The 22,713-nt window shown below is 38.9% G+C and overlaps 1 protein-coding gene across 1 annotated transcript in view; it reads right to left on the bottom strand.

The window, feature by feature from the left end:
- Window positions 1-22,713, bottom strand: part of RBMS3 (RNA binding motif single stranded interacting protein 3) — a 714,416-nt gene that overhangs the window by 489,303 nt on the left and 202,400 nt on the right. Inside the window, exon 3 of the mRNA XM_059818611.1 lies at window positions 1,056-1,229. Within this exon, the coding sequence (XP_059674594.1) occupies window positions 1,056-1,229 (174 nt within the window). The remainder of the gene's footprint in view (window positions 1-1,055; window positions 1,230-22,713) is intronic.

The following is a 22,713-nucleotide window of genomic DNA, read 5'->3' as shown; positions in this document are numbered from 1 at the left end:
TTCTTGAGACAATTCCTAACCCAAACTTCTGGCCAACAGTCTGTTGGCAGGTAAGATAGCAGATCTAAATCAAATCACAAAGATCTTGCAACAAGATTGCATAGCACAATTTCCCCTCTGTAGTAAAAGCTGCACTTTTCCCTGTTTTCCTACTGGAATTCACTATAGGATGACAAAACTTCATTACATACATTACACATGACAGGATGTCAAGATAGTATGTCCTTTAAGAAGTTCTAACGATATCCAAAGCTATGTTCAAATCCAAACATTAAAACAACAAAATGTAGAGTGGGAAAAGAAGGAAGATTGCTTACACTACTGAGGTGTTCCCCAGTTAAGTCTCTCAGAGTCTTTCAAAATCAGAAACTAAAAGAACGAAAGGCTCTGCTATAAGCAGTCTGCTACACCAATATGACAAGAACCACCATCAGACTTCAGTTGTGACCCTTTCATTGTTGTCATATTAAAACATACAACAACAGTGAGACCCTCTCCCCATTCTTTTTGGCTACCAGTTCATGCAAATCACAGACGACCGGTAGTCTTTGCCTAGCAACAAGATTGCATGTTCACTACTGATCACATTAATGATAAAGTAGTGAGTATTAACAGATCTAATGATCAGAAGAGATGCCCTCCTTCACTGACTCATCCATACAATTTAAAATCTCTGAAATAGGAAGAATAATTCATTCATCTAACAGACTCACTAGAAACAGAAAAGAAGCCATCAGTAATACTGCTTTCCAGCCCACATCCCTGACATTGAAACCCAGGCACACAACAGTAATTTCATGTGAGGAGAAGGATTGCTAAATGTACAAAAATATATGTATTTCTACTGAGCCATGAAACTTTCACATTTGCTTACGTCTTAGACTCATTCTAATATTTTCTAGAGTTACGGTTAGTACACATGAGCTGTCCTGACTGCTGTGGGACACAAAGAGCGCTGGCAAAGTGTGCTGAACCATCAGCCCCCGAGCGCCTCCACCTCCCAAGGAATCATACAGCTCATTCAGGTAACTGCAAAAAAGGTTATAATTACTTACAGCAGGATGTCCAGCACAGTAGGTGTAGCTAGCATGGGACTGGTAGTGCAAGCTTGCTCTTGGAAAGGTGTATGTATTCCAAGCAGGTTGGCTGCTATTCCACTGGGAGCTAAAGCCAGGGCTCATGGTCACTCTTGATTTACTGTTTTGGTACGTTCTCACTGTGGAGCTGGACTATCAAAAAAGAAAGAAATGCAACGTAAAAATAGCTTTTAGGGTAGAATACAAACAATGCAGTTACATATCATCATTGTGCATATACATACTACCACACAGTCTGGAACAAACCTGAATGTTTCCTATAAGGAACTGTGAAAAGCAAAAAAATTATTCCTTCAAAGATATCAGTGAAACAACTATGTCACTGTAATGCCCAAAAGAAAGACTGATGACTGTTAGACTTCAGGCTGGGATGTAAATCAAATGGGCAATGGATAAGTGATAGAGGTAAGGCAATGTTCTGAAAAAGTGTAGAGGGTGCAATCCTGCAAGATTAATAGTTGAAACTTCCATATTTATTTATTATAATGAACTAAATATTGACATTTATTGAGCTCCTGATCAGCTATGTCCATTTTACAGTAAATGGCTGTTTGGGGCCAATGTTTAGATGTATTTCTTGAAGTCTTGAAATCCCAGCTAGTGGCTAGGTAAGGCTAAGCCATCAGAACGGCACCCCGACATTTCAAATATGTAACCTTCTAAACAGACTATGAAACTTCATGACTTTTTTTAATTACTTACACTGCAGAAGAAAAAAACCCAACAAAATATTAAATCTCTTTTTTTAAAGTTAATTCAATAACTTCATCTGAAAGTAACCCAGACTATGGATGTGTAATTCACTTTCATTCTTTCTGACTTCCTCTCATTTTACTTTAACTGCAGTTTTCTGTTTCTAGTCCTCATTTAAAAAAAAAATATTCCTAATAAATGATTGCACTGATAGGGGTGGTTTATTAGGGCAGGGGGAAAAAAAATCAAAAAGAGTAGAAGATGCATTAGAAGTGGATGCATTTTTAGCAGATACTTATGTTGGTCTTCAAAGACATGCAAATGTACTTTTTCCTCCATATTCTGTTCTGCATTTGGGTTTTGCTTGCTTGCTTTTTATTGGCAAAGGTGTTCTCAATATCCCATGCAAATTTACACCAACTAATTGTAATTATTATGAACCTGAAACTGTTCTTTTAAAACATTAAATTCACAGTGACCTTAGTAATACAGTGAAAGCTTGAGAAATACGAACACAAATAATATTTCTTAGAAATGCTTATAAATGTCCCTGTTAGTAAATCAACGCTATCAATTTTAAAAGTTACAGTCAAGAATGACGTTTCATTTATTTTTACCCTCCTTTCAGAGACAACTTTTATGCACGATATGTGTAGCATTAACCAAATATCAATATGGGCCACCATCGAACAAGGTGTTTCATACGGTCCAAGACCATCCATACCCCGAAGTGCTTACAAGATAAATGAGAAGGTCAGGGAAAGGATGAAAGAGCAGAGCCTGATGCAGAAGCAGAGAAAACAGCTTCATAAACATGACTTTCAGTTTCATTTCAATGCTTCAGCTCAGTTTCACTGGGAGAAGATTAGTGAAATAGAAGGAAAAGGGGATGGAGAGAAGGGATACAAAAATGTTTCAAGGACACATTCTAACTATAAAAACATATTCCCTGTATAATCTTTCCGATTTTTAATACTGTATTTAGATAAGCTGGTTGCAGAAACTACAGGCCGCGCTGGCATTAGGCTGAACATGCCCTCTTTATTTCATTTAATTTTAAAAAGTTTAAGTACACAAAGTTTTCCTTGGTTATCAATTGCTGTATAAACTTTAAGTTCAAGAAAAGGCCACACGACTTCCTGCATGTGTTTATTTCCTGCGCCGCCGATTAGGAAGCCTGAAAAGAGCAGTTTCCGCTCACCAATTCTCAATATCTCGACAGATTCGCCTCCCGCCCCCACCCCTAAGCCAAGGATTCCTGCAGTGTGATTTCTAAAGATTTAACTTATGACTAGCTGAACACAAAGCGTATGAATGAACACTAAAACCCACACTAAACTCTCATTAGTCACCGTGTGTGACAAGTGGTTACTTTGTTCTTACAAAAGGCTTTAGGAAAAAAAAAATCTGCCCCTACAGTTAAAGGGGCTTGTTTGAAATAAATCTTTTTGTATGAATTTAAATCATGACAAATCAAAGGAAAGAGGCTATGGCTACAGCTAGAAAAACTGAAGGGTTTTAAAGTTTTTTTTTTCTTTTTTTTTTTCTTTTTTTTTCCTTCCCCCTTTACCCTCTTTCCCCAAGGAGCAGAAACTGCATTTTCTTTCCTTTGACGTATTACTTATCTTTCAGATCGCTCCTCAAAGACAAATCTCTCTTTCTGGGCCCTGGTAGACTTGCTTCTACATGAGAGATGAAGGCTAGGTTTTGTTTTGGACAGATCAAGTAGGTTTTTAGCCATGATGTACTTCGTGTACGTTTCTCCCCTTTATAAACATCAGGTATTCAAGTGTGGCTGCTTATTAACTCCTCTTGAGGAGTTCATCCCCGACTGAATATTCTGTGAATATTGAGCTGCTGTACCCTAACAATAGCTTCACTCTTGCCTATTATTTCTGATGGGTCTGCATTGTATGGACCAGTGGAAAATATCTGTGGCTGATGGGATGTGAAGATGCATTGTCAGCTGTCATAATTGTTACCTGATTATTTTCGCTATGGGAGCGAACTTAGCTACAGCAAGGAGAGATGTGCTATTAGTACTACACAGACGAGCACAATACCTGTTCCTGTATTAGAGAACAGGAGCAATAATAAGCCTGTTTTTTAAACAGCCTGGCTCAGATGCTGAAGTTTTGTTTCGTGCTTGTGCGCTACACAGAATGCCTTCCCGTGTCTGCCACCATGCTGGAGGCACGGTTCAGCCCCAACGCTAAATCCAGGCACAGAGATGAGCCCCTCTGCCCCCTTTTTGCTCCTCCACCCAGCTCCCACCTCACGGGGGGCCGTAAGAAACGGCGAACCATTCAGACGGTCAAGGATGCGCGGGGTGTCCTGCCCGTGCAGCTCACTTGGGATGCAGGGGGGAGCGAGACCCCATCTCCCCCTCAGCGCAGCCCTGCGGCCGGGGGAGGGAGGCCCCTGCGAGGAGGGCCCTCTGCTCTGAACGGCTTTGTAGAGAGGTTACTATTTCTGACCCGATAAAAACTTCTCTCTTTCTGCTGACTTACCTCCACAAAAAAAACAAAACAAAACACAAGCCAATACACAAAGTCACTCCCAGGATAATTGCCTTTGAAATCTTGAAGCTATCGAGGTGTCAGCCAGAGAAAAGAGACACCTGCACCGCCAGCCACCAAGTCCAGGGACAGCCTGGTCACCTCACGGCTCCAACCCAGGGCGGTTGGGGAGCTAAGACATGAGATCAGGGACCCCAAAAGTCGACGTGTTGAATACAAGGTGTCCTCTGAACAACAAAACGCTGCACATCTCTGCAGCCTTCCCAGCTCAGCACAGAGGTGCCTGTGGGAAAGGCGCTGGGCCAGCTGGTGGAGCTGGGAGGGCAGGATGGTGCCCTGGGGGCAGGTGCCCAGGCGCTGGCAGCATGGGGTGTGGGGCGGCCTCTGTGCGGAGAGGCCGGGGCTGCCCCATGCCAGAAAGAGCCGGTTCCAGCCGGCTCCAACCAACCCATCGCAGGGCACAGCTGAGCCCCTTAGCCAAGACGGTGGCGCCTCTGGGAAAACGTATTTAAGAAAGGGCAAAGCGCTGCCTGGGAGTGAGGAAAAAAGTGAGAAACGTCACTGTGAGCACCCAGGGGAGAGCAGGAGGAGGGTGAGGAGGCTCCCCTGCAGCCCCTGGAGAGCCCGCCTGGAGCAGGTACTCCAGGACAGGATCCGTGGAGGACCCCATGCTGGAGGACGTGGATATGTCCTGAAGGAACTGCGGCCCATGCTGGAGCAGTGGAAAAGCGCGAGGAGCAGGAGAGAGGAGCTGTTATTCCCCATCCCCCTGTGCCAGTAAGAGTGGGGAGCGGGCACAGGGTCAGGAACGGAGGGGTGAAGCTGAGCCTGGGAAAAAGGGGTGAGGGGGAGGTATTGTCTTAATTTGTCCTGGCTTCCCACTATCCAAACTGACTTTAACTGGCAATAAATTAATTTTCCCCAGTTGAGTCTGGTTTTGCCTGTGACAGTAATTGCTCAGTGATTTCCCCGCCTTTATCTTGACCCATGAGCTTTTCCGTCTTATTTTCTGCCCTTGTTTTGTTGAGGAGGGGGAGTGAAAGAGCGGCTGGGTGGGTGTCTGGCAACCAGCAAAGGTCAACCAACCACAAACTGTCAGGTCTTGTGGCACACAAGCTTTTATTCAGGATCTGAAAGTGCATCTGTTTCCCCCTAACTCTATTGATGACTCCAATAAAAGGTATCACCTCTCCCTATAACCCTGTCTTATTTATATCTCTTAGGTTGTCAATGGTAGACCATCGCTGCCACTCCTGGACAACCTGATCAGCTTTTCTTAGAAAACTTCTGCAGAAAATTATCAGATTACAACAAAAAAGAACTGTTGCCCTCCTTGCTATGTCTTACCAGAAACAATAAATATTACAAAGCTAGGGGAGAATTTTCTTTTCCTTGAATAAGTCACTCCAGTACCTTTATACCCTAACGGTCTGATGCAATCTACAATTGAGATCAGTAAAATTTAAATGTCTAAGTGTATTTTAAAATACAACCCTTTTTTTTCCTGTGTCTTAATTTCTCTGGCTTATAAGTAAGGATAATCTTATTTTAAAACTTCTAGGCTAACGTTTTTCTCATGTTTGTAAAAGTTTTAAACATTTTTGGACATAAGCATGAGTGAAGTGCAAAGTACTATTAGTATTATTACATTTCTTGAGCTTAACTGCTTTCAGTTCTTAGTTCTTTTAATAGCTGATGTGTGAAGTTTAACAGTGTCAAAAATAGAACATAGTATTTATGGAGCACTTTTTATCTTCAAAGCACTGTGCAAATGTTAAATGGTGGCAAAATTTCTTATTGGTGCAACATTTCCAACTTTTAAAGCAGTTTATAGTAGATGTAAGAACTAGCAGCCATCCCTTCCTATTTGTATGTGAATAAAGCACACCATTTGACTAGGACATTAAGCAACATGAATAGTTCTGATGTAGACTTAGTCTTCATGTAATCACACCCATGCTTTCCACTCTTTTGCAATACAGCGTCATCATGCAGTAAACTAACAGGAAAAACATGTGCTAATTCTGAAAATCTACATCACATCAAATGCAAGACTGGCTACATCTATCAGACACCCTTCTGTCAACTATTCCAAAGGGCTGTAATTATTATTGGCTTTGGCACTCCTGAAGAAGAGAGAGGCTCAAATATTCTGCTCTATGTTACCTCTACTTGCATTGACTTTAAAAAAAAAAAAAAAAGACAAGTGGGATTAAAGAGGTGTAAACAACATCTGAATTCAGCCTCCCACTACCTCATCTTTTAAAAGCAACTTCACAGAGCTATGATGTCATTTTCTTAGCCCACACAATTTGAGCTGTCTCCAGTCTCTTGGATTTTGATTACAGAGTAGTTCTGTCTTCAGCTGCATCTTCTGGGTTTTTTTTGTGAAAGGGATTGTGTTTGAAAGGGTGACCACCCTCTTCCCCCTATCCCTTCAAGGGGATAGGGGGTCTTCCCCCTATCCCTTCAAGGGGATAGGGGGATATCTAAATGATTACAGGAGTTGGGAAAGGCCAAGTAGAGAAACTGCCATTCTGGAAGTACTTCTTGCAGGAACTCTATATGCCTGTATTTGGATCAGACCATGATGCAAAGCACAGTCCTATGCTCTTAAAAGTTTGGATGCTTTACAAAATACTACCGTTCCCATAGAAATCAAAGTTTTCCTATAACCTGGAAAAGTCAGAAATGAAAATAGCTGCCCTGGAACATTATTGCATGAGCTAAAATGATACATTTGTTTTCGTGCTCACAGAAAATATGAAACTGGCAAACCAAATCTGAAGGTAGTTCATCACAAAATCCACCTGAGAGACCTTAAAGATTGTGGTAATTGTGAAACTGAAGAGTGAGGGTGTTTTTTTCTTTTTGGGTTGTTATGAAAACTAAACATGGAAGATATTGCAGATTATTTTTTTTAATAGCAGGAAAGAGGACTTCTGTGCTGCTACTTTTCCCAACATAATTTTTCACTATAGCTTGCAAATCTTTTACAGTCTAGAACCAGATTGCATCTGTTCCAGTAAGAACTGAGCTCTTAATATTTGGCCACTGCAGATTTCGAGTTTATCAAGTTTGTCTCATAACCTTTATGAAAAAACTTCAGAGACATGACCAAATTTAAGAGAAACATTGTTTTTCCAGGCATGGGATTGAAACTCAATACGCTGTACCTGGAAAAACAGGATAAACTAAGAGAAATGGCATTCCACTGAAACCACAGAGAAATGATGAGGCTGTATTTCATATCTCGGCATACATGTAAGGCTGTAGCTCACCCAGTGGATCCAAGAGCACCGAACACTAGCCCATGTCATGCCAAAAGCCAGGGTGTGCAGCCTATCTGCCCCCTCCTGGTGGGCAGGAGAGGAATGCTCTCCATGGGCTACCTATGCTTAGCAGGCTCCCTACAAACAGGGCAAAGGACACAACTAGCACAGCTGAATCACTTAGAGCAGGGGCCCAATAGGAATGCGAAGTTGAGAGACTTTTTAGGATAGATCCCACATTATCTAAATAATTCTTGAGGAAAGTATTCTAGAAAAAGAGTCTGCCACTCATTGTTATTTTTTCCCCCAAGTTACGCCTTGAAAACAAAGTATATATGGTTTTCACACTTTGCTGGTTAGAATTACTGTCATTTCCAGTGACTCAGCACTGTAATTCATGCTGTACTTTTAACTGTTACTTGAATCCTAAGAGCATTTTTTTCCTGGGCAAAGTATGAAACATTGCTCTTGTAGTTACAGAGAGTGAGCAGGGGAGCTGAAAAATGAAGGCCTTCACGGTTTGAGGAAGAGGCCATGAAGAGCCTGGTCTTCTGCCATCTTATCATCCACATCAGTGCCAAGGGGCAAAGAATTAGCAACAACAGACAGGCCAGTGACAGTTCAGATTAAAGCCTTAAAGTCTCTTGGTGACCTGTGTGGAAGACCTGAGTGTAATCAAAACTTGTTGTTACCTGATGGTTCTCTAGGCAAGAGACCGCTGGGTTTCAGTCAACTTCTGCACACATGCACCTCCTGAAAAGCATTACTACCACCAGTATCTCAGCAGGCAAGCTCAGTGCAAAGACCAAGTAAAAGTCACAAGAAATGCTCTTGTGCTTCAAACTGGTTTCTCCGGAATAAGAAAAAGAATTTTGCATGCATAACAGAAACTTGCATTGGTTTTGTAACCTGTGTTGTACCCAGCCATAGGGAATGGGGATACTCGTGCTCCTAGACTGCTCATTTGTATGTCTTCCTTCCACAGAAGGAAAAGTGAAGGGAGACTTTCCAAGGGATTTTTTTTTTGTTTCTTTATCTTTGTTAGGTTATTTATAAAAAGTAAACCAGGTTTAAAAGGTATGTTGTTACATGGGATCCTTATTGGTCTGGTTTAAACCTTTAATTTAGTTTTTAACTCAGTGAATATCTTGACTCCAAGTCCCCTCCTCCTCCCTCCTCCTTCACTTTGAAAGGAGTAAGGGCATGGAAAATGTCAAAGTTTCCCCTCTTCAGAATATTGTTTAGTCAATCTATTGTGAGAAATTTAAGTCATAACAACCTCAGAAGGACATTGAATATGACCCTGTAATGGTAGGTCATTAAGTAATTATTTTCTGAAAATAAAACACACTGGCATCTGTTAAATTTACTCCAGCCTTTTTTACAACACCAAAGTTACAATTTAAAGTAGTGAAGCATTACGTTAACCCAAGATGAGCATGATCTGAGTGTTTCCAGTAAATTCTGGCAAGATAGCACTGGTTAAGACCCCACCACAGATGACCTACATGTGCTGCATAGTTCTGATTTCTAAAGAAGTCACCCATATGAAACAATCACTCAATCCAATACTCCTATGAATGCACACACAGCTCATCTGTACAGAGTGACTGGAGAAAAGGATGTTCTTCCACCAGGAGCTGGAGAGCATGCAAGTCACAGAGGCAAAGACCCTGAAGGGGAGGATTTGTGCCAGATAAGACAGTCTAATGGTAAACATTAATCTTAAGTCGTTGATTACGTACAAGACATATCGTATTAAGTCTCTGATCTTGGCAAATCTTTGGAGTAGAATTTTTACAAGGTCTAAGAATTCCTCTCTTATGTATGACAGTTGCCACTCAAAGTCTTTTCTGCAAACTACATAGCAGTATTTGGGACTTGCAGTATTCCCTTGGTAAAATACAGGACACAAAGGGATGCTGCAAAAATTGAAAAAAAAATTTAACATGTGATAAGGGCATTTCCTAGGATCACATTCCCAGGTACAGAGGGCTCTTGTACTAGTTTGGCTGTAAGTCAACAAACCACTTTTACCTACATCTTATTTTTTTTTATGTGGACCTATGTACCACTGACTGAAACACAAGTTCAGGAGCTTTACTGATTAATGACTGATTTTAGCATTTACCTGTCTGCTAAATTGGAACTTTTTACAGACGGCTAACATCTTTTGTGAAACTCATTATTTTTTGATAGTTCGCGGAGAAAAATAATTATTTCATTAACACTTGAATTCCTTCCCCTTTTACAGTACCCAAAGGTACGTTTCACTGTGTTCTGCAGTATCTTAATGTTTTTTTCTGATGTGTCTGTTTACTACATGTATATTAAATTACTCCCTGAACAATGAATCAACCACTGTCTTGGATACAAAATGATTTTCCTCACACTAGATCTGCAATGTGCAACTTTTTTTAGGTAATCCCAAGAGTAACAGCTGGCTGACAATTTAAGCAAGTCTGCAACATTAACCAGTGAGACCAATCCAGACTCGTATACCAGGGAAGAGGGATGCTTATGAACAACCAAAAAAATGTCCATGGCACAACATCACTTCTACAATTCTACTAAATCAGAAAAAGTCAGATTTCTTTCCTCAGCTGCAGTAGGCAAAGCATTGATTCCAGCATCACACGCATATTACAAGTCTTCACATCCACAAAATGCTTACTTTACCGAATGCAATGCGGTTATGAAATTAATTTGGCCACTGGGAAGAATTCTATAAATCCTGCAAAGCTACCCAATGTACCACTCTACAGCTAACTCCTGTGGATGGACCTGCATGCTTTTGTAAACCTCACTGTGGGATTAGGACATTTATCAAAGCTATGATTTCTTTCCCACAATGTTGTATCTATTGTATACCAGGACTTCTGCAGGTGCATGATTTATCCATCCTGTCGTTAGCTACAATATCCTGCAAACAGTTTTTATTTTGTGCTAGAGAAACAAATACTCCTCCCATAAATTGTTTTATTGCTGATTGGGGAACAAGCTCCTGCTCCCTTGACAATAAAACAGCTTGCTTTCTCTGACCATGGAGTTATAATTTCCAGCATAACAATCTGAAGCTCAACACCATTTCTTATGGAATTAAGTAATATAGGGAAAATTATAGCTTACTTTTTTTCAATATCACGCCTGAACTCTCATTGTCTGTTAAGTGCCAACATGTCTGATCGCTTGAGGGACATTACAGACAACACAGCCCCTAAAGATCCAACTAAGGGAACACGGGAGGAGGAAGCAAATGTCAAATAAATCGAACGGACAAAATTCTCTTTTAAAATGAAAACAAAAACTCAATATGAATTCTGTTACTGGGATCAGGATTCACCAAAGGTTTCAGTTTGGCTGAAAATGTTCAGTGAACATTTTAAAAAGCAAAGAAGCAAACTGGATAGCCAGGAAATCCAGAAATGAAAACCAATTTCTTACTCAGTGAAATCATACTCAGACAGGCCTTTCACTCAAATTAAATATTCATAGAACCACATATATTGTATATGACACATTTGAATGTGAAAAGGCTAATATCCTCTGGCTTTTCCAGTACTCAGCTAATCCATTAGAAATGTAATAGTCAGTCTAACCATTCCGTGACTTCAGTAGGAGGTATGAAAAATAAAAAAGAAAGCAGAATGAACTACAAAGAGAAGAAGAAAATAAGAAGACAGACATATCCAAGATCAGGTCTCAGGGTACTCAAAATCAATTTCAAGTGCCCCAGATATCTGTTGAGTATCAAATACAGAACAGAGGAACATGCACACAGGGCTACAGAGTTGCCTAGAAAAGCTGCTTTTTCTTCCCTTAAGCTTTGGGCACTCATGCTGGAGAAGAGAGAGAGATCATTAATTTATTAAAATGGATGAGCAAATTATGACTGGGAAGTTGACTATAAGCTATTTGAATCCAGTGTAGCAAAGACTGGTTTTCCAGGATACATGAATACAAGGTTACAGATTTCCTTAAAAAATAAGTAAATCTCAATGAAAAACAACATTAAAATTCCCAATATAAAAGACAACAGAAATACCTAAGTGATAGTGTGTTAAGGCACAAGAGCTTATGGGATTTTGCTTTGTTTTGTTTTCATTTCCCTGAGGGGAAACAAAAAGGCAATGAAAGGCTATTAAAATCCAAATAGTTCTGCAGATTATTGACAATCCTGTAGTCTAAACTAGTGGGAAGGAGACATGGTCATCAACAAACAATAATACTATCAAGTCAATGAAAAACTTAGTGAATATCTTAAATGACGGAATAAAGCAGCATGAGGTAACGCATGCTGAAGGTTTGACCATGCAAAGCTTCTCTGTCCTTGGTCAACACAGCATTTAAAATAATGGGACTACTCATGACCTTAAGGTAAACCATGAGTATTAGCAAACAGATCCCTGACAAAGCCTTGTAGAAACTACTCCTTAAGTTAAACATGGTTCTCTCTTGCATATTTGTCTACTGCACATAAAGCACTATCGTGTGGCCAGATCATAAAAGAAAACTTTCCTCTAGATAATGTCAATCAAATGTTTCTAAATATATAAAAACACTTTTCCTTTCAAGTATCGATGTGAATGCAAATAAGCGACCTTCCACTCATAGTACCTTTTCTACAACATATAAACCACTCCTTTCATTCTTATCAGCTAATGATCAAGAGTTTTATGGGCTGACTTGCATTTTGGCCATGCCACAAATGTTTCAGATTGGCATTTTATACTCTGTAAATTGGTAAATAAGCCAAAATAACAACAATAAAACTCCAATTACTTACATTTTAGTAAGGTTACTGCACTAAGGAAAAGTCACATAGGTCTGAAAATAGCTTCAGCTTTCCTGAAATTACACTGCTGAGAAAAAAAAAGCCCAACCCGTTACACATTGAGGGACTCGAAGTGGAAGGCAGAGATCTTTTGGATCCTGTTGGAGGGTGCTCAAATAAGAGAAGGCATCGACCCTCGAGAGAGGAAATCCAGCTGAGGCTCCTCAGAGCCTGGCATGTGGAGCTGCACTTCTTTGCTTAGGAAATACTGACAGCTAGGGGACTAACTCAGTCGAGCTCAACCTAAGGGATTTTTCTGCCCCAGTGCCCAATGGTATGAAGAAGATTCAGATCCTTCCTACTGAACTTCAACATCATAAACTTGACAGGCAAAAGGAGGGGAAAAAAATGAAGGAAAGCTCTACTTTTGTGTTTCTCCCTGTTGTAACCAGAGCCCCCTTTCCTATCCCCAAAAGTTTGTTAAAATGTTAAAATCTAGATTTTAAATATAAGTATAGCAGTAATGTCCATTCTGCAAGAACCAGATGAGAGATGAGAAACAGAGACTGAGGACAAGAGAGATGACCAGAAACCACAGCAGGAGGCTCCGAGGATAAACAGATGCTACCCTGTCTCATCTGTGTTTTCTGGTTTGTGTTTTTGATCCTACTTCTCGAAACACTAGACAGGGAATGAATGCAGATGGAGATTTCTGTCCATTGTTCCCAGTTAGTTTAAAACCTCCACTTCTCGAGTCAAATCCTTTCTAGAGTTGATGACTGCATTTCCAAAGCCTGAGGATGGATAGAATTTGTTACCACTCTATAAGGACACTGGTCTAAAAATGCTAGAGGATTAACAGCCAATTAAACTAATACGGTTACCATAGAAATTCCTTTAAACAGTATATTTTAAATTTCATATTTCTATGTCAGTAGATAGTCTCTGCAGCTCTGTGCTTAGAATATACATTTCATGAAAATTTGCCATACAGCATATTCAGTCATACGTTGTATTTCCTGACACGTGTGGGTCTTATAACCTTACAGCAGAAACAGGAAAAAACAGCACTATTAACAAGATTTGTACAGAAGCTTACAACATTAGTTACCCTATTATCTCCCAAAACAGTTCAGAATGACTGGTGGGAATATCTCTGAAGATTGCTAAAAGATATTTTTAGAGATACATTATTTGTTTGCTTTAAAATGTATTTTAAAAACTCCAATCATCTATATGTAGCTTCATTATTATTAAAGTGAAACTTTTAGTATATAGTAAACTGTTATGTAGATACTAAGACAGAAAGTTAATGGGTATAGATGTAAAAGGAAAGAATCTCACCTCCTATACTTGGAAAAAAAGGATGGTCTTTCACCTAAAGAGGAAAGCAATGATTTGAAAGATCAAAAATCACCATCAGCTCTGAATCAGGCTTCTTATTTGACTCAAACTTTCCACAACTCTTTCCCGGTCTCTGTAACAGAGATTCTACTGCTTCCTCTTTTGCACCCTTTGGGAGATGGTATGACATCTTTTGTCCATTCATATAAAACAGCAATGTCGCAAATCACAAAACTAATCACCAATCACCAAGTCCATTTTTTGGTCAATTTTCCGTTACATAGTGAGTATGAAAGCTACTATATTTAGGAATAAATACAACAAAAGACACCGGGAGGTTTCCAGTAATTCACATTCCTATATGTAAGCATAATTAAGTGAAATACAGAAGAACACAGGCAGAATACAGAGGATATTTCCAGTGATGTTTAAATCTATTGGCAGAGTAATTTTTTAAGGAAGCTAACAGCAGAACCATTAATTAGGTGGATTTAAGAAAGCTATAGCACATACAAAAGCAAAGATGGGGGAAAGCAGATCTGAGGAGCTGAATCATAATAACAGAGCTTTGCTCCATCTCATTAATCTGTGTATATTTACATTTATACATCTACATATATATTACATGGTGGTAAATGTTGTGAAGCTATTCTTTAATTCATAGAGAATAAAACCAGACCTTTTTATAACTTTTTGAATATTCTTTTACATTTTTTTTTTCTTTTAAAAGACATGTCTAGAAACATGTATTTCAGAGGAAAAGATAAATTTTTAGGGTTTTTTTAACTGACTGTTGCTAAGATTTTATGTAACATGGATGAAGAAAGGCACCGGAAAAAAGATGATGCTCTATAGCTTAAATATTGAAGAAAAAATTTATCTCATATTCTAAAAACGAAATATATTTATGCCCCTAACTCCTCTAATTTTAGAAATAGCTGTTGTAGACTGTCATTATACCCAAATTGTTTGCAGATGCTGCTGCACAATGGAATTGTCAGACATAAACTGTTGAAATATTTGATGGCATTGTCAACCCGTTAACAAAATAAAAATGATTAAATGGACACTGAATAGATGCTGGTAACACCAAGATTTGAGGTTACCAACTGTTTGCACAGCGCTCTCTTTTATTTTGGCCATGATACAGAAAAACGCATATTTCCTAAGTAGACTTTCCTCATAAGAATTGTTAACTTAGATAGATAGATCAAATTGATAGAACATGCATAGGTATTTTTTTTTGCCATTGCCTAAAATTCTGATTTGAGTCAGAAACATTTTAATTCATAACAAACTCTCTAGAGAAATTATTAGTTAATGAAAAGCAATTTAATTAGTTTATGCAAAACTATTTTTATTTTAAAAACTTATTTTTAAGAAGCAGAATACTGGAATATAGTTGCTATAAATACGGTAGAATTCAGTTATGGTAAGACTAATTTTAAGTAACCATTTGATTTTATGGATCACATCTAGCTGATCAAAGGATAGCAAACTTGTTAGATGAAGTAGAGATGTATTTATTTGTTTCTTTACCATCAGAATCATACAGTTTGACAAGATTCTGCTAATCATTCATCTGCAAAAATTTGATAACATTAGGAAATGCCATTTAGGTGCTGGATGTCAATTTTGTTCTAGATGCTAAGGTCCCAGTGGATCAAGATCCTTATGCATATGCATAGCTGTAAGCACAGGAAGAAGTCTACTGAAGCCCAGAGGATTCGTTATAGTACTAGAATCATACACAGATTTTCATTTGAAAAGCTTAAATATCTAACAGAATTGATCCTGTGCGGAAGACAAAAATTTTATTTCTTTGCAAGAACAAGAAGATAGGGACTTAGATAGGAAAGGGGGGATTTTGTTGTTTGTTTTAAAAGGATATAAATCTTCATGATGCAGGCTATAAAAGAAGGCTAGGAAGATTAATACTCCACTCTTATTGTCTACAGATATCTTGCACCTTGTTCTGAAGCATTTAGCAATGGCTCATGGAACACGAGATGTTTAATGGTCTGATATGGCCTTGCTGCATCGATCACTGTGATACAGCAATCAAAACTAGAGGGTGTGTATGACCCTATTTGATCTTTACAAGAGAATTCCACTATGCTAATCTCTAAAACATATCATCAGATTATTCATTTCTCTCCCTTGTGTATTTCCTTACTTAAATAAATCAATCAATATAGACATCATGCAAAATTTCTGAACTTAAGGGAAGTCAGTAGTGTTCGTAAGTGCTTGGCAGAACACTGCTTCTGTGCTTATCGGAGTTGCAAATTGTGAGGAGCCCTGTTGACCTTTTTCTTTTAATAAACTCATTTTTGGAAAAACCACACACATTCATTATGTCTCCTACTTCTTGGAGGAAATATTGGTGCAGCTGAGGTCTAGAAACAGAAGACTCAACAACAGGAAGAAACAATTGAAGTATTTCACTGTCTTGCTTTTTCCTTCAATATTCTTCTACACAAGCATTCTTCTTACTTCTACTTACTTTCTATTAGGTCTAAATTGTTCAAAAGATGAGTCATCCACCATACCTTTAAAAAAAGCTACATTTTTACATGAAAAAGAATAACAAAGAAATGGTTGTGTAATTTGTACTTGAATACTTGTATTTGCCTTTAAAAATTAAAGAATTTGCAGACAAAGTAGGTGTAAGTAGGCAACTTGCATCTGGATTTGAAATTATGACCAGCTTCAGGCTATTCCATAAAATCTTGGGTATCTATTTCAGTGAGCCATGTCTCTTCCATTCCTCTCTTCACTTGCTTGCACACACTTCTTGTGAAACTTTTTTCACTTCTCTTTATTTAGATATTGTTAACAGTTTAAAGTTAGGTCAATATATGAAGAATCCCCACCTGAAAATTTGTACCCTTATAATTTGACTCTCAGGAAACAAACAACAATTTAAAGTATAAGATTAAATGGGTAATAAAAGAGTTTGAGGTTCATAATTGCCAACAAAGCTTCAGTACCCAAATGCCTGACATGAAGGAATCTACTTTTATTAATTGCCTCCAGTAAGGAGCTCAGACATCTCCACTGATTTTAAGAGCTGATATAAACTTTTCTTTTTTTTCCTTTTTTTCTTTTTTTTTTTACTTTTCAGGGTTGACTAAATGAGTTATGTGGAGATAGATACCCATAAATTTATAACATTCTTAAGAAGTGAGATTTTGGACTTTTTTTTACTACTAAAACTTGAATGTATAGCTTGCAGAGTAGTTTCCCTAAGGTTCACTTTCTATAATAACAACAACAACAAGAACTCCACCACCACCACCACCACCATTATTATTATTATTATTATTATTATTATTATTATTATTATTACTCCTTCTCCACCTCCTCCTCCTCAACAAAAGAAAGCAAAATGGTCACAGGATCGTCCTGGTTGGAAGGATGGGGGAAGTTAACTGGGGAACAAGAATTCATGCTAAAGTCCCAAGTTGAGCAGCAGCACTGTGAAAAGGGTTTCAAAGAGAAAGCCATCTGCAATGCACCGTTACATGCTTCATTGTCACTACAAAACTCAGACATGCTGCTACTTACTCTCATACATGTTCTTGTAAGCATGCTCTATTAGCATCTCATAACAGTTTAGTATTTCCTTAGAAAAAGACCTCTTACTGCAATTTGGCAAATAGAAACACCCAGGGGTAGCCCTCCTTCCACTTAATAATTGACAACTTTCCCAATGCATGCACAATATAGGATTTTCCTTCTTCCCAGTACAATTTAAAGTCTACAAAGAGCAACATGTGTTTGTCACCATTTTTTCAAGTTATCAGTGAAGAAAGAGGTTATAGTCTGAAAAAATCCACAGATTATTAAACCTGTGTGAAATTTTGAAAATGACCAGAAAACAGCTGGGAACACTTCCACAGGGACTTTGTTATGCAAAGATTATAAAGAGAGAAACACTATTCTTGCTTAATGATATCTACAAATAACATTAAGCAACACAATCATGGGACATTCCACCTAACATTGGCTATTCGATAGATAGAAACCACTACAGGCCACTGTGAAAACCATTAAGTTTCTTCTATTGAATGTTCCCTAAAGGTCATAAAATGGCCAAGTCACTCTGTGTGTGTTATCAACAATACACAAGTTTCTTCCTTTTAATGTTACCCCAAACTAGGGAGAAACAGGAGGAGCTAAGTAGAAGAACTACCGTTTTACGTTTTCTTCCGAGGGTGTGCAATGAAGTGTCAAGTCTGACGCGAGCAGATTCTAAATAAATTCTTTTTTGCCTGTTGTATCTGAGAGAGAAGGTTGTAGCTGGAGAACACAGTTCAATTGCTAAATTAATATTCACACTGTAGTTCCACATTTCTACCCCAGAATGAAAAAGGTCAGATCATGTGGAGACAGATCTGGGGGGGGAAGCCAACCACTGAAAGGAGAGCTAGGAGAGCTACAGCCATGTTGTGTAGTGCAGAGAGTGGAAAGATCACACAATGAAGCACTTTGACTTCTTGCCAGGTATACCCTGTGAAATGAATTTCAAAATAAAGTTTTAAATTACAGATGGCTTTTCCAAGCCTTTGCTGGCATGAACACTACTGCGGAAAAGCAGTGACACCAGCAATTAGGGATAGCAGAGTCTGAGATATTAAGGGAAACTTGCTGAGCAGAACTTAAAATACCTAAATATTTTTCCTAAATATTCACCAAATGAAGAAATAGAAATTGCTTTGGCTCTGCTTGCCTTTAAGTTTGCACCTTCTGGATTTCTGGGGAAAATATTCACAGACATTAGTTCAGAACTTCTATAAACATAATACTAATTCATGTCTAAAAGTATCAGGAACAGGGAGGCTAAAGATAGAATTTTTTTACAATATAGCATGTGGTGGGCCAGCAACACAGTCCTACGAATTTTATGTTTGTCCTATCTGTCCAAGCAAAACACATTGTGAGCATCTAACCAAAGCTCCTTGAGACCCTCGCTTAATGTTTGCAAGGAATGCAGATGAAAAAGTATTTGCGAAAAGAATTATGTTCATGAAAAGAAAGCATATACATTTAATGAGTGACAAATAAGGCAAAGTACTTCAGTCCTGTCTTAAATGACCCTTGCCCCATATTAGTACCAAACATTCATGGAAAAAAATCCAAACTAATAATTAACATTTTAAAACATCATGTAATGTCTGCACAAATGCTAGCATCAACATCAGAAGTGAGCACTGCAATGAAAAGTGTCATAGAATCTTTCCAGAAAACCTTGAAAACTTTTAAAGAAAATATGTATTGAATAAATGAGTTTCTGGTACTTAACAGAAAATTGTGTTTGCCCTAAATATGTATCATGCACTAGCTAATGAGCCTGTTTTAAAGTAGGGCAGAAACAGTTCTACAGTCTCCAACACCGGACTCCGGTGACAAAAATGATTTGGTACCCTTTAACTCCCAGCAGAAGATACAGAAAGTATTAAATGTAGATGCAAACAACTGGGCTGGCTCCTGGTTTCATGGAGGTCAATGAAAAATTGCTATTGGCACAGTTTCAGGAATGATTAATTTTAAAAAAATATCCCCTGAATGTACAATACCCCTCTAATGCCTTCACCAAACTGCTTGTCACTGTCCCCACCTCCTCAGTCAGGTCTTCTAGGATAAAGAAGTAGAAGAAAAGATGTCCAAGCCATGCGCTAGCTAACAAGAGGTTAAATTCACATAGTTCCAGTTTGCTGTAGGAACTATTTAAGGTCTTAGTAAATCTCACAGCACACAGACTTTGCCTTTTACTTCTCCTGCTGGGTCTAGCTAAGGATTGAACCCCATAGCTGAATTTTGAGAATCCTTAAAGTTTGTGGATCACCAATTGTAACAGATGTCCCTGCTGTGCAGGGAGTTTTGTTTAAAGGTCCATCTGCCTGCAGACTGAAATCTGGAATTCTTTGTTCGCATCCTGCAAAACCAGATCTTTCAGACCAGTCACCGTAAAAATGCAGGGTTTTTTCTGAGGGGTAAGGAAGATCAATATGTTGCATACTTTCCTCCCTCTAAAAAGAGAAGTAGCTGAGACTGTCTCAGGGTTTGGCAGGACACAATCTTATTCATGTTAACATTGCTTCCGCAAAACCTGTTGCCTGCTGCAGGAAGGAAATTAATATATGCACCTATGGCTTTTTTCTGTAAACCCTATGTATCAGACTTCAGTGCTCTCCACTTCTGGGGATGTGGAGAGTCACCTCTGCACTGCTAGATGGGGTACGTGGGCCAGACGGTGGAAGACAGGGTCCAGACTATGGTCATCTAGAGGAGAAAGGCACAGAGACTAGAGCAGCAGTATATTTAAGAAAATGATTTAGATATGGTTCCAAAATTGGAGCAAAAGAAGACAGGACAATGAAAGAGCAAATGAAATCAGAATGGAAGAGAAGTGAGAGACTATGAAGGAAGGAAAATCAGGAGATGGGAAGAGAAAATAACAAAAAGGGGACAAGTGAAAAGAGAAGGAAAAAGTATTTACTATGCAATTAGATTTCATGCGGGGAAGCACTCAATTCCTTCCTCTGTACAGCTTACAATACTTTTCAGAAGAAATTCTCCACGCTCCCCTCGGCATATGAAGGGGGAGGGCAGGTGGGGGAAGGGCTTCTTCACCCCTGTCAGGCTCCACTGCTCTTTTTGAGGTACTTCCATCAGATGACTACATTTTGGGTTTCAGATGAGAAACTTGCAGGAGTGAATGGGATACTTGTACTTGAGCAGAGCCAACCACAACCCCAGGGGCTTTCTGTGCAGGCACCCACAATACCCTTGGGAGAAGAGGCTCCAGCTTCCTTCCTTGGCTTCCTCAGCTCACTTTCAGCCCAGCAGCTCTATGTTTCTTTACAGAAATAGCATCTCCCTGTCTCTACATTCTCCAGTCATCACCAGCTTCCAGTGGGCCAACTTCCCTCCTGCTCATCCTCTAATAGCATGAGGATATCTCCTCCTCAAAGTTTGAGTTATCCTATTCACAGTTCATCTCTTTGGTGGCAGGCAGGCAGGCCCACAAGCTTGAGAAAGGAATGTACAGACAGCCAAGAATTTTTTTTTCGTTTTCTAAACAGTCTCAAGTGTTGCCTACGCTTAGGTCAGACCTTCCTAAAAAAGTCCTTATTGCCCTTCCTTTGACTCCTCTACCAAATCATGCATAACCTCTGCTTTATAGACAGCTTCCTTCCTCCTGGATCAGGTCCTGCATATGCAATCGTGTCCAACACAAGCATACCTCTCCGTTTCTCTCCCTGTCCAAGCTGAGTAATGACATACTTCTAAATATGAAGCTGTGAATGATACAGCAATTTCATAAAATTAACTAGAATTCACAGGTTATGACAATGTCCACTTACTAGAAACTGGTTGCAAGTGTCCTTGTGTCTTCAATTCTTCACTATTTTAGAATGGTGCTTTTTAACTCCACTTAACAGCCAAAGGAAGTCAAAGAGTGTATCTTCCAGCTATTTCAGAAAACATTCCGCAACAGGAAATATATTTTTTCAGACACTTATGGTAAATGTTTGCCATTGTTTTATAATCTGGCATCCTGCTCACCAGTTTAGAGGTAATTATTAGAGAACTTGGAAGACAAATCAGTGCTACACACCTGGGAAGCTGGGCAATGGTATTCATCGGCAGAGGATTCTTTTTCAGATACATTGATATCTTGAAACCTAACAATGAATTATTTTTATATTTAAATCTTTGTAGAAACAGAAGGTACTGGTCATAATAACCACAATGTGGCCACAGCTAGTATTCGCCAGTAGAAGTATCACTACTTCACTGTTTTCTGCGTACAGTATTACTTTATTTTTATGGAATGCCTTTGTATTTTATCGGAAATCAGATGTCTATGTTCTTTTATTACTGGCAGAAATTAGAAAGAGGAACAGGTCAAGTCTTTAGCATGGCATTCATAGTTTTTCATGTTCTGTACCTCCTTTCCAAATTTATTCTGTCATTTTGTCAGTCATCTATACTGTCCTTTTGTTCACATTTGAAAGGAATGGAAGTTTTCTAAGTTCTTGAAATTTTCCCCCTTTTTTCATATTAGATAATTCAGTTGTGATTCTTCACGTTAGTGGCCATAATTGGTTACAAGACTTCTTACAAGGCCCCATCAGTGGTAGACATATTCTCTATTCTTATGCTACAAGCATCTAGTTAAGCTATTTGCTTTTAACTACTGCTGTTTGCCCAGCAAGATCTTCTACTGCCTATCTGTGACTGTACCTCCTAAACTGTCAAATTGGGCTTGGAGAACTTTTAACGGGCATTCAGTCCTACTGATAGCTAGAGAGCAGTTCCATCCTCTTTCCAAGGAAAGACTCCTCAGGCACAGTGAACTCTTTAATTGTTTCCATAGTCATTCAATGTGCCCAAGATCCAGAAGCTGCCCTACAACTCTGTTTCCCATTTATACTAGAGGGTGACAGGCGTGCTGAAAAAGGGTCAAATTTTAAAATAAGGAAATGATTTTTTTCCCCCAAAATAGAACATGCACACAAAAGCAAACAAAAAGAATGCATGCCGAAAACGAAAATTAATTAGCTCCACTCCTCCACTAAAAGAAACCAACAAATGCTTTTAAGACAACAGTGAAAAGCTGACTAGGGCCTGAACTTGCTCTCACTAATGTCAGTAACAGTTTGATTCAATGGGAGCAAAGTAAATCCCATTAGAGCCTTTTATAGAAAAATCCTAATAAAAGCAGACACAACAAAGTAAAGGCCCCGTTCAGCCCTAGCTTACACCATAGCCATTGTAAAGTCACACCATCGTTGCTGAGGTCTGCATTCAGACCGGGAACATTTCAGTCCAGTGCTCACCATGTCGCAGAAAGCCGAAAGGAGATGCTGTACCGAAATGAGGATAGCAAGTCTCTCCTGGCTGTGCATTTAATACATTATTGTTAAGTTTACATAAGATCTGGCTGGGTCCCAAACGTGCATTCCCCGACACTCATACTGCCTGATTTATGCTGTCTTATT

Source organism: Gavia stellata, chromosome 6, assembly GCF_030936135.1.
Source record: "Gavia stellata isolate bGavSte3 chromosome 6, bGavSte3.hap2, whole genome shotgun sequence".
Lineage (NCBI taxonomy): Eukaryota > Metazoa > Chordata > Aves > Gaviiformes > Gaviidae > Gavia > Gavia stellata.
This window is presented reverse-complemented; position numbering and strand designations above follow the sequence as displayed.